The 13,342-nt window shown below is 36.6% G+C and overlaps 1 protein-coding gene across 1 annotated transcript; it reads right to left on the bottom strand.

Annotated features, from left to right (window-relative positions):
- On the bottom strand, window positions 7,270–10,297 carry LOC109820122 (60S ribosomal protein L19-3). The gene is made up of 5 exons (XM_020386202.1): window positions 10,129–10,297; window positions 8,975–9,097; window positions 8,577–8,890; window positions 7,587–7,636; window positions 7,270–7,507 (listed from the first exon to the last, which is right to left on the bottom strand). Exons 1-5 carry the CDS (start codon window positions 10,238–10,240, stop codon window positions 7,480–7,482), a joined length of 627 nt encoding a protein of 208 aa, XP_020241791.1. The 5' UTR covers window positions 10,241–10,297; the 3' UTR covers window positions 7,270–7,479.

The raw sequence follows: 13,342 nt of genomic DNA on the forward strand, positions 1-13,342 counted from the left end.
AATGAGATCCAAGCTCTTCTGCTACTTTCTTGTCTATCAGATTCATAAGAGAATATGGTGATGACGGTGAGCAACACTAATGGCAATGATAAGATAAAGCTCGACACAGTGATTGGGGTAATTCTGAATGAAGAATCTCGCTACAAAGTCTCAAGAGCTGAGCCCTCTAGCAGTGGGAGTGCTATGCATGTCGAGGCACGAGGGCGTGCGCAGAAGAAGGGTAGGGGACGACGAGACCAATCGAAATCTAGAGGGAAGTCTAAAGGGCAGAATCCGAATGGTTACGAGGAAGGGAAGTGCTTCAGATGCGGAAAGAAGGTTCACTTTGCACGGAACTGCAGAGTTTCTGTTCTAGCATCAGCAGGGGATGATCGGGCTGACGGTGCATCCAGTCTCATGCACGAAACGAATTCAGATGCGCTTCTCCTATCCCTAGAAGACAAAAGCGATGCGTGGGTCATCGACTCTGACGCATCTTTTTATGCAACCTCACAACAAAAGCTGCTTTCATCGTTCGTGAAGAAGCACTTGGGGACAGTCTATCTTGGTGACGATCAACCTTGTAAGGTTTTCGGAAAGGGAAATTGTACCCTCAACATGGAAGGCGGGACCACCTTGACGCTGAACAACATTCAGTATGTATAGGATCTCAGGCGAAATCTTATATCAGTCGGGCAACTGACTGACTCCGGTTACAGAGTATCCTTCGAGCAGAGAAGCTGGAAGGTGTCCAAGGGTGCCCTGGTGGTGGCACACGACAAACGCGAGGGGTCTCTCTACATCTCCAATGGGAAGATCAACCACTTGCTTGCCGCAGGACAAGCATCATCATCATCATCCGCCGACTGCATGACTTGACATCGACGACTTGGCTACATGAGCAAGAAGGGGATGCAGATTATGACCGCGGGAGAGAGGCTTCCGGGTCTGAGCAAGATCGATCTGACTTTCTGTGAGGACTGCATCCTAGGCAAACAAAAGAAGGTGAGCTTCAACATGACCAGACCGACTCTTAAACTGCAGAAATTGGAGTTGGTGCACACCGACGTGTGGGGACCTGCGCAAGTCCCATCTGTTAGAAATTCTCTTTACTTTGTCACTTTTATTGATGATGCTACTAGAAAATTATGGATGTTCTTCTTGAAGCACACGTCAGATATTTTCATCATCTTTAAGAAGTGACTTGTCTGTGTGGAGAACGAAACATGCAATAAGCTGAAGTGCCTAAAGTCTGATAATGGAGGCGAGTATTGCATCCAAGAGTTCGAGAATTTCTGCTCGTCCCAAGGGATTAGGAGACTGAAGACAAGTCTCAGGCACACCTTAGCACAACGGAGTGGCGGAGCGTATGAATCGCACTATCTTGGAGTGCGCCAGAAGTATAAGGATCCACTCCGGATTGTCCAAGAGTTTTTGGGTCGAAGCTGTCAATACTGCTGCATACTTGATCAACCGCGAGCCATCCGTGACTCTCAGTTATGGGATACCTGAGGAGGCTTTGACCGGAAAGAAGCTAAGGATAGAGCACTTACGATTATTTGGTTGTGACGCCTACGTCATGACCAATCCTACAGACCGGCCAAAGCTTGATCCAAAGTCAAAGAAGCTCTCTTTCATCGGCTATGGAGGAGATGAGTATGGGTACCATTTCTGAGATCACGATGCGCGCAACGTGGTGTGCAGTCGTGAAGTCGTGTTCCATAAATGCAGTGTACAAGCTGAGTGAGGATAGCGGTGAGGTATCAGTTAGCATAGAAGATAGAGACCAAAAAGACGTGCCGGATGCACATCAGCAGGATCTAGCAGAGCTACCGATCGTAATTCGCAAACTCTAAGAAATTTGAGGGTGCCAGAGAGGCACCTTTCCACCATAAACTATCTTCTCCTGACTGACAATGGTGAGCCAGAGAGCTATGAGAAGGTACAGCAGACCAGCAAAGCTCGGGGCGAGTGGGAGTCTGCCATGAAGGAAGAAATAAAGTCCTTGATGAAGAATGGGACTTGGAAGCTCGTAAAGCTTCCAAGAGGGAGAAAAGCTCTTCACAATAGGTGGATTTATCGGGTCAAGGATAAAGCCGATAGACGGAGACGCTACAAGGCGAGGCTTGTAGAAAAGGGCTATTAGTAGAAAGCAAGGATAGATTATTCTGACGTTTTCGCTCTCGTCGTCAAGTTGATCATGATCCGGACTGTGCTGAGCATTGTGGTAGTTCGAGATCTCCATCTAGAACAAATGGATGTGAAGACGGTATTCCTTCATGGAGATTTAAAGGAAGAGATCTATATGCATCAACCAGCGGGTTTCGAGGAACGAGGCAGGGAGGGCCTCGTGTGTCGCCTGCGCAAGAGCTTGTATGGTCTGAAGCAAGCTCCACGACAGTGGTACATGAAGTTTGAGAACTTTATGGAGGAGAACGGTTTTCTCAAATGCGACACAAACTATTGTTTCTTTATTACGAGATATGACGAATCCTATGTGATACTCTTGATTTATGTTGATGACATGTTGATTGCATAGTCCGACTTGGCCCGCATTGAGGAACTCAAGGGGCGTCTCTCCGAGTGCTTAGGGATGAAGGATATGGGTCCAGCAAACCAGATTCTTGGATGAAGATTATCGAAGACAGATTAGCACAGAGGCTGAGGTTGTCTCAGAAGGCCTACATTGAGAAGATTCTTGAAAAGTTTGGCATGGAGAAAACTAAACCGGTGGGCTTGCCGTTTGCAAACCATTTCAAGCTATCAAAGACCTAAACACCAGAGACTACTGAAGAGCATGAGTTTATGGCCAACATATCATACGCATCTGCCATCAGGAGTTTGATGTATGTGATGGTGTGCATGAGGCCAGATATTGCACAAGGGATTGGAGTTGTGAGCCGCTTCATGAGCAACCCAGGGAAACAACACTGGGGTGCGGTCAAGTGGCTTCTACACTACTTGAGTGTGGCGGGGCAGATTTGCAGCTAGAGGGCTTTTGTGATGCAGACTATGCCGGGGACAGAGACTCGAGAAGGAGTATGAGCGGCTACATCTTCATCTTAGATGGTTGTTTTCATCGAAAGTTGTTTTTATTGTGGAATCTATTAAAACTTCTATCGCTTACAATGAATTTAAAAGAAATAATCTTTTTATAAGACTTATCTTACACAATGAACAAAAAAATTATAACTTCCTAAAAAATAACATAGAAATTGTTTATCAACTCCTGCTTTTGTGGGATCTTTGCCTATGCCGGGGGTACGTTAGCCCGTGGACCACCGATTCACAGATTCTGATTGAACCGTGAAAGCTTTTGGATGTTCTTCTTTGTTTATTGAAGTAAGAATCTTAAGCGAATATCTTATCGATGTAAGATGTTCACTCTTCCAAAGATTAAGTCAGAGCTTAAATCTTTAGGAATCACCAAAAACTTCTTAAGGATGTTTGTGAAGAATGAAGACTCTCTCTCTTGCTCAAATTCACCAAAAGCTCAAGTCTCTCTGCCCCTAATTGCCTGGTCCCTCTTCTCTGCGTGTATAGGAAGGTATTTACAGCCTCTAGGAGTCATACCTGTTAGAAATAATACAAAATAACTGATGTTAACTGTCTCCTTTGGGCACGGTAGTGGACACTATCATGGCCAAAGGAGACAGTTTTTCAATCTTTGTAACTACCATTCCCTGCCTTCGTGGCCGCATTTTTCGTGGCCGCATTTTTCGTGGGTAGTGGGTGTGTTTTCAGGGTATAACTGCCTCTCAACATTGCTACATGTTCTCCCTCAGTTATAAAACCAAGTGGACCCCACAAAGATGCTAAAAAACCGTCAACAAATCATAAGAAGACGCCCAAACGCTTATGCGATATCGACCACTATCTCGCCTATGCGCGTCGGTTACCACTGTCGTGCCTATCATGTCAATTACCACTGTCGTGCCTATGCGCGTCAATGTACTCCGTAGGGGGTATACACTTTGTTTCACATCTCTCTTTGTTTCTTTTGGCTTTGGATGACCCCCTCTGATTTAGATAATGACATTCATTGTTTTCTCTTTGTCTTGAGCTGTATTTAGATATCTATAAGCATTTTTAGACGCCTACAATGGTGGAACGATAAGTTAGAGATCCAAGTTACAGGATACCGTGGCTTTATCAACAACCGAAACAGAGTACGTGTCTGCAGCAGAGATAGCAAAGGAGTTGCTATGGTTGAAAGCTTTTCTTCTCGAGCTTGGTGTGAGCTTTGAGAAATAACTCATCCACTACGACAGTCAACGTGTCATTCACTTATCAGAGAACAACGCATTCCATGCTTGAACGAAGCATGTTGACGTGAAACATCATGTCACACGAAGATGGCAAAGTAGGAACGAGTTCAAGCTTGTGAAGATTGATACGAGATACAATCCAACCGATATGCTGACCAAGCCAGTTCCGCTCAAGAAAGTGAGGTTGTGTGCAGCCTCATATGGCCTCCGTTAAAAATGTTGAGGGCCGTGCAAGACGTCAAAGATACAAGACATCCGGATGATACAACCAAGAAGGGTGTGAAGATATAATTGATACTCAATCAAATCTTCAAGTGGGAGATTGCCAACCGCAGCCCCAGCCACCAAATTTGACAAATCAAATTTCGGTGGCCAAAATTGTTGACAAATGAAAAAGGATGTGGGTCTCACAATAAGTTATTATTAGTTGCGGGTCTCACTAATAATATTTTATTTGTGCATAGTATTTTCCAAACACTATAAATAGGGTCTAAACTCTTAAAGAAAAACTCATTCCAGAAACAACTCCTCTCATAAAAGAGTAAGAGAAAAAACACAGAGAGAGATTGTGAGAGTTCTTGGAGTGTATTTGATCAAGAGAACGTGTTCTCTTTGATCTATTCTTTTGGGATATAAAAGAATTTGGCGTCGTCGTTGCACCGTGGAGTAGCTCCGAAGGAGTGAACCACGTATATCAGTGAATACTGTGACTAATTTTTGTGCCTTTATTCTGTGTATTACGTCTCCGTTCAAGGCGTTATTGTTGATGTGTACTCTAACACTCCATATTTCTTAGACTTGGTAGCTTGAATCTTCTTTTATAAGTAGTCCTCATTAGGAAGAAGTTATATTCTATTTTTCATTTCTTCTTGGAGAATTTTCTTTGTTCTGATAACTGAGCCGTTTATTTTTGTAGAATTTCTCCATTTTCAGAATATTTATGTTTGAACTTTTGTTGTTCTATATTTTAAACTGAATTTTGTGGCAATTTGCTAAGTTAACAAGCAACAATAAAATCCTTGAACTTTTTGTTATTATGTGATGTATTTGATTGCCACTCTTGTGTTTCAATAAGGAACGACAATATGGAAAAATTTTATTTACTAAAGTCACTTCCTAACAAAGAATAAGAGAATTTATTGAGTTCATTTTTAAGCAGTAGTTTAGATGTGTGGTAATTATTCCATTATATTCACCATTAATTTTATTGCGGAGGTATACTTTCTATGTATATTTTGCATCATGCACTAATTGATGCTTAATTGTGTAATGTAGGGGCGAACAAGTTCCTAGAGGCATGACGTTGGGAGCACCGGAGAGAAAGGAGAAGACTTTTAAAGGATAAATGAAGAATTCTGAGATATTGTTTTCTTTAGCAAGTTTATGTTGATGTGATATTTTGGCTTGTTGTTGTAGCTAACCATGGTTATATGTCCTATAGTATTTTAAATGAAGGCTAATGGTGTAGTCTAGAGCTTCTTATGCGGATTATAGGCTAAATTCTTTTGTATCGCTGAGTTTTCTATAATGGCTAATTATTGAAGTAGTACTACTGTTTTTATAGAGATCGAAGGCAAGTAAGTAGTACTACTGTTGGTTGATGAAGATAAGATGTTTGCAGGGTTATTTATAATTTCTATGATGATGTTTTTGGACTCTAATTTGAAGCCTTTCGTTATAAGTCCACGTAAAATTTTATTTTCTGTTTGTGTTATGGTTTCGTTCTATATTTCTACGTATCTTTGTCTTAGTTTATGTGATTGAGTAGGAAGAATTGCTTCTGTTTCCATTTTTAAAGTCAGTACATAATTTTTACTACGGATGTGATTAAAAATCTTTCCTTGACAGGAAGTTTAACTCAATAAAAACCAACGAACATATATTAAAAATCAAATTGCCATTGAAAATTAAGATAAACAAATCTCCACCTTCATATGCAAAACTTCAAAAAAGAGGGCCCAGCTGCAAAATGGAGAAACCCGACGAGCCGGTCCGCGCAGGAACGGCTCTGTACTTCGGACCCATGCCACCCGTTCCCACGAAACGCCTTCTCCAATCTCAATACCCCTTTTCTTTTGTACCTAAAATACCCTCGCTCTTTCTCCAAATTTTCGCCCGAAAAAATGACTATATTTTCTCATCACTCTTCAGGATCTGACTCAAAACCAAACAATCAACTTTCGTACAATCGTGCCTGACATTAATCCAGCAACGTAGAGGCAATCTTAAGAAAAAAGGAGAGAAGTTATTTATCTCACAATTTCAGCCAAAGTCAATTTTGTACGAGACGCCCTCTATATTTCTCATTGATTTATCATTACTTGGTAGCTCTTCTTTGAAACTAGAAACTGGAACGCAGACGAAACTATGTACAATAGACTTGTTAAAGCTATCATATTCCTGTGAAATAAAAGAGAAGAAACTGGAACGCAGACGAAACTATGTACAATAGACTTGTTAAAGCTATCATATTCCTGTGAAATAAAAGAGAAATCCTCAGCAAAGAAACAACCTTATAGGCTTTAATTCAACGAGAAAACCTGGGTCATCGAGTCCCACAGGCAATCGACAAAGGGGCCGATTAGAACGAGACTGATGGCCAAAGCAACATATCAACACAACTAGCAAGGATTTTGCTGCAGGTTTGAGCTCACAGGGGTGGCCTCGACAAAATTAGCAGCTCGACGCCAATGCAAGAAACAGGGAACAAAACAGGTGGTGATGAGGAACAAAGAAGCAAAGGCGATGCACACGAGATCAACGCGATCCTTCATCATAACTGGATGATGAGATAGAGGGAAACATTTGGAGATAGAGAGAACACTGGTCTTCTGAGGTTTTTGGTAGAAAAGTATTGACAATTGCAAATTTCAGCAAAGGATAGAACTAAAATTAGTAAAGACAGACGCACATAGGAAGGCCATATTTGGAGTATAGCATATGGCATCTTATACAATAGTATTAGCAGTCAAAACGACTTCTGTTAGAAATCAAAGCTCGTATGAAAGTTGATAATCCCAGATAACGCAACAAAATTTCAGCTCATATGTAATAATAAAATCTATCATATGCTTGATATGTAGCAAACAAGATAAATTCAAACAGACAGAAAGGACTAGAAATAAGTTTCTTGGATCTAACAGTATCCGAAATAACTGACAAAGTTCCGCAGAAAATAAAGGAACTAATTAAGTTCATAAAACTAGTCTGCAAGTGGTAGTAGATCAACTCCTCACTTCTTCGACTTTTTGGTGGGTGCACTGCATATATATGATTCAAGAGTAAATCAGCTTTTCTCTGATGGCAAAATTTACAAGCAGAAAAGATAGGATAACTTACTCGGTGGGTTGGGCAGCAGGAGCTGATGGTGGTGTTTTTTCAACAGGACCCTACATAGGAAAAATGATATCAATGTTAAAGACAGATCATGACCACAACAATGAACAAATTTTGCTAGACTAATATAAGCATCAACACATTAGTGACAGTGTCAAGGAACTATAGAGGAATTCAGGATGACAAAGAAAGAAAAGTAATAAATATATCATTGCTAAGTAGTAGAGGGATGTTAAACTATGGAATCACTTGACATGCCAGACAAATTCCTCCATGTCAAATAAATATGCTCCAAATCATTCCACAACGCTATATGACCATACAGAATCACGAAAACAGAAAGGGCTACAACCGCTACACAATCAATCTACCAATAGGTTATACTTTTTTTTCCCTCCCTTTTATTGGGAGGAATATGGTCATTGATAGGTTCAAGACATAAAGGGGGAGATTAATACATCCAATACAATGATCATGAAAGAAACTGCACTTAGTATGGAAATCACCGGACCAAACAATCGTAACTGGCAATAAACAGGTAATTGTTACTAAATTAAACAGCATCATGGATACTTTTACCTAAGTTTCTTTCATTTCACATTTCAAATCCTTCTTTTGAGCATAAATAAAGCCTTGATGATAATACATAATTGTAACATAAGACCATCTAAACAATGCACCTAAACCTATAGGCTGCCAGCTTATACGCAAGCAAAGTACAAAACACAAATTAAAAGTATAATAAGCCACAAGTAAAAGTAGATAGGCACCTAGTACACAATAATTTACTCAGTGTATCCCTAATATGGTATGAATAGCATTGCATGAGTTTTGTCTCCAATAACGCTACGAATTCAATGCGTTTGGAGTCTCGACACTAGATCAACCTAATAGCATACCAATGCCTAACAGATTATCACATCATATGTAAGGCAAACATTTTGATAGCACATGCAAAACTTTGCAGGGGAAAAAGGTGAACTTTCAACTCACTTGTGCCAATCGCTCTTCTCTCCTAGCAATCTTCCTCTCTCTGCTTGCCTTGCTCTTAGCACGCTTGGCTTCAAACTGATCAGACAACGTCTTTTCTCTTGCCTTCTCAGCTTTAGATTTGTGAATGCTCTCCATCAGCACCCTCTTATTCTTGAACACATTACCCTTGACTTTCATGTACATATCATGATACATGTGTTTGTCAATTTTTTTTGCTTCCCTGTACTTCCTCAACAAACGCCTAAGAACTCGCATTCTCCTCATCCAAAGGATCTTAGTTGGCAGCCTAGCCTCCCTAGTACCCTTGCGCTTACCTAGACCATTTCAGTTCATTTAGCAAAACAAGGGCAATATCAAAGACATGTACCTAAAATTTTGAATTATTAAACACAACTCACCATAGCCTGAGTGTCGCCCCTTCCTCTTTGCCTCCATAGCTCGCCTAGCACGAGAGCGTGAGTGAATCTTCTGGGGTTTCCTGATGATAAATCCATCCTTCACCAGCTTCCTAATGTTCTGACCTGCAATTTGAGAGAGCAGAATGCCATTTTTAGAAAGAACACAGTAGCCATATTAAGCTTATGTCAATCTAAACTTTTCATAATCTGAAAAGTAAATTCCAACAAGCAAAAAGGAAGGAAGCCAAAAAAACATGAAGGTTTTAGCTGTCAACATTACATCATAATAATGAAGGTGAATTTGACAATTAGCAGTACAGCACAACACCAATTAATAGGTTTAATCTAGACTTTGCAGGAACAATAGTTGAGTCGCTTGGACATCAATGAATTATAACATAAGAATAAGAAATAAATAATACAAGTTAGCAAAAGGGGCAAGAAAGTATTTATATACATCATAACATTAGCTCGAAAATGTAATTTAAATAACTAAATTCTTCCCAGAAATATTAAGCATGTGGAAGCTGCTGTTGCTGAGTAATTATAGCATGAATAGTATAAGAAAATGTACATTATCTAGAATTTTAAAAATATTCTTTCAAAGTACACACCTCCAACAATTTCTTTCATCATTGTCATTGAAAAAATTTGCACGAAAAAATCCTCAAAATAAAAATAAAAAAGATCCCGCATTAAAAGAATACCATACTCTACGACTGTTTTAATCTTATCAAAATATACATCCAATACATCTCACTCTCAATCAAAACGTTATTCTTTCTGATTTCAAAAATCACTAAACCTTCAAAACCCTACGAAAATCAAGCAAACAACTACTAAATTCTTTCTTTTATATCAATTTTCTAGAATATCATATATCGATACACAAAAATAGCCACTAAAAAAATAATTGCATATTAATCCAAAAGAGAAAGTGGATACTTTTCCACTTAAGACACTTCAAAGACCCATAATCTAAAATCAAAATGTATACAGGACTTCGCTTCAAGCATCATGACCAAAGTAACCAAATAATTATCGATCAAAACCTTAACTTTCTTATGCGTGCAGATCCAATTCGAACGAAATAAACCAATTAAAAATCCAAAAACAAAGAAAAAGAAAAAGAAAAAGGGTGGAATGGAGCTCACGAGAGTTGGCCATTGAGATCTCGTTGACCTCATTGGGATCGAGCCAGACTTTGCCCTTGCCGCACTTGAGGACGCTGGAGGCGAGCCTCTTCTGGAGCTTGAGAGCAACCATTTTTTCTCTGCTCTGCTTCTCTCTTTCGATGAAACCCTAGAAAGAAGACGACGGCGGCGGCGATTAGGGATTATATAGATAAATATATGGGGCTAGGGTTTTTTTCTGTTCTATTGGGCCTGAGCGGGTCAGAAATGGACCAGAAAAGAACTTGCAAAGTCCAAGGTAATGGTTTGGGTTTTTGGGCTTCAAAGGCCACAGATGTGTATGGGCATTTAGAGGAGAAGCAATCTCCTCTCTCATTTGGGATGACTAGTTGGAATGCACGTGCATTCGTGGTTGAATATCATGGGTTCAGATGCACGTGTATTGTACGTGGTTGAATATCATGATTATTTAAATTGATAAAAAATAGAGTAAAAAAAGAAAACAAAATTTTTTGTGAGATTAATCATCAACTCGATAATCTCTCTATCAAATAAAATATTGTCATTGTTTCTTTCAACCCAGACTAAGACCAAGTGATCTACTATTTGTGAGTTATAAATATATTAATCTAGTACAATATCTCTATTTATTAGTATCTTGAAGTCTTCAAAAGATGGGTGATCATTCAATTCACAAAGGAATTTTGCATATGAATTTAATTGCAATATGTCCATTAAACTTTTAGTTGTGGTTTGGCTCATATTCACGTTAACTTTTAGTTGATGTTTCACTCATATTTATATTATCTAATATTCTTATTCAAATTTATAGCTCATTCTCTATATCATAGAAGTAAAACTAAAAGTATGGAAAAAAAATTCTTGCGGAATTAGAACAGTGAGATAATGATATATTTCGTCACGTGCTCTAAATATAAAAAAATTCTTTGATGCAAGGTCCCTATCAAATCTTACCCTAAACGCTTTAAATAAAAAATACTATTATAACTCACTTGTCTAGAGCAATTGTATTTTATATAGGATGCATAACTCATCTGGAATATCCATATCTCCTAAGTGGATTTTGCTGTTGTGAGAGGAACATATTAGAGGCTCGTATTAAAACTTTTTGGCTCTATAAAAGACATAAGAATTTAGAGTGCATACCTTATATATCGTAAAGAACATATCGATTCATAGAAAAAAATTCTAATAACAATATTATTACAACGATATTACTATTCAATATTAAATCAATTTTATTATGTAAGATTATATGACCCTTTTTAATAAATTATAAAGTATATATATGAAAACCTCGATGCTTATAGCTAGCAATTAGGCTCTACAAAATAGATTAACTTTACATTGTAGTTTGCTATTTGTAGTACTGTTGGCAATGTTATTATCTTTCCTCTTTATCTTATTATTCACACTTTTCTGATATAAGTTATCTTTTGCTAATAATTCAATTAGTTATATTTAATTTTTATAACATCATAGGTTAGAATATTCTCTTCTATTTAAAAAATATTGACATGATTTTCTTAAAATATATATATGCATAATACCAATAGTTTATACTTCAGTGCTACTCAAACATTAGCTTGGAGCTATTTAGAATGAGGTCATTCTATGCTAGAATGGTGATATAGTGATTACATAGTCTAAAAGTCAAAGAAAAAATTGCTACAACGAAAAAAATAATTTAATACGTCAAATTAAAAACTAATTTATAAAATATACAAAGTAAGGTATATATTTTCATAAAAAGTTCATAGTGAGTGGCCAACTACAATCATCATAATTTAAGCATAAATAATTATTATTTTAGTTACTAATTTGATACGCATAACTATGGAATAAATCTTCAGCAAAAAAATAGGACTTGAGTTGTATTATGTCATAGGTAAATAAATAACTGTTATTAGAGCTCCTCTTTATATTAAATTTAAAAGAAATAATTTAAATTATTAAGCACCAAATATTAGCTCATGTGAGAAAGTAAAATAATCTATGGTCTATAAACGTAAATAGGCAATCAATCAAACATATTAAATTTATGATGACCACAATCAAAATTATATGGTGGATTCACATTAAATATAATTTATAAAAAATAGTACATTAATGTCAAAATCTTTTTAACCACTATATAGATTGTCTAAAAATATTTGCATATATAAACTATACTCTCTAGGAATAGTGATGTGCACACTTAACTATGGTCTAATAATTTAAAGAACGACTTATTCTTCAATATCATCATTAATTGATGTATACATGCATTACACTGAAAACATAATGAAAATTTCAAAAACTATAAAATAAACACCCTCAAAAGTTTTAAAAAGTGTAAAAAAAACCCTAAAATTTTTAATTTATAAATACACAAAACTATTAAACATTACATTGATATCAAGGAATTATAAAAAAATTATTGAACAATTTCAAACTTTGGAGGGATAATTTGTAACGTAATAAACTTTGAGGGTGTTTTTTATATATTTCAAATTTAATAGATTTTTAATTAGTTATGTTCTTTTCAAAAAAGTTATGGGTAATATTTATCATGAAAAGTTCTTCCTAAACCTATACTTTTAAAAGGTGTATGATATTTTTTGTAAAATTTTAATTTTCTAGGGGTTGTTAATAATTTTGCATATTCATTTTAGTGTCTATAGGTTAGAAATTCTCATGTTTTTTTGTAAATTATGAATTTTAAGGATTTTTTATAATTTTTTAAACTTATAGGTCTTTTCTACAAATTGTAAATTGTTTATAGACTATTTGTAATTCCTATGTTTTTAATTTACTAATGACTTTAAAATTTTTAGGGTGTTTTTTTATAAATTTAGAATTTTAAATGTTTGTTTGTAATTTTTAAAACTTTAAGGGTGTTTTTTCTATAAATTATAAATTGTGTAGGGGATATTTATAATTCCTATATTTTTAATGTACTGTTAGGTCAAAAATTATCAGGATTTTTATAAATTTTATAATTTTGAGGGTTTTATTTTGCAATTTATAAAAGGTTCATAGTGTGCATTGCAAATTTCATAAAAATTTGAGGGTTTTTTGTGTTATTTGTAGGTTTTTAGTATGTTTATAGGTTTAAAAAATTTAAGGTGTTTTTTATAAATTTTGAATTTTTAGGTGTGTTTTTGTAATTGTTAAAACTTACAAGATGTTTTTTCCCAATTCAAAAAACTTTCAGTTTCTAGTTAGCATATAT

The sequence above is a fragment of the Asparagus officinalis genome, chromosome 8, assembly GCF_001876935.1.
Source record: "Asparagus officinalis chromosome 8, Aspof.V1, whole genome shotgun sequence".
NCBI lineage: Eukaryota > Viridiplantae > Streptophyta > Magnoliopsida > Asparagales > Asparagaceae > Asparagus > Asparagus officinalis.

Excerpts from the sequence above, each read along its gene's own strand:
- LOC109820122 (XM_020386202.1), bottom strand. The coding sequence starts at position 10,240 with ATGGTTGCTCTCAAGCTCCAGAAGAGGCTCGCCTCCAGCGTCCTCAAG. Across the intron at positions 8,891-8,974 it reads GGGGCGACACTCAGGCTATG|GTAAGCGCAAGGGTACTAGG; the intron begins GTGAGTTGTGTT and ends GAAATGGTCTAG. Across the intron at positions 7,508-7,586 it reads CCTGCTGCCCAACCCACCGA|TGCACCCACCAAAAAGTCGA; the intron begins GTAAGTTATCCT and ends ATATATATGCAG.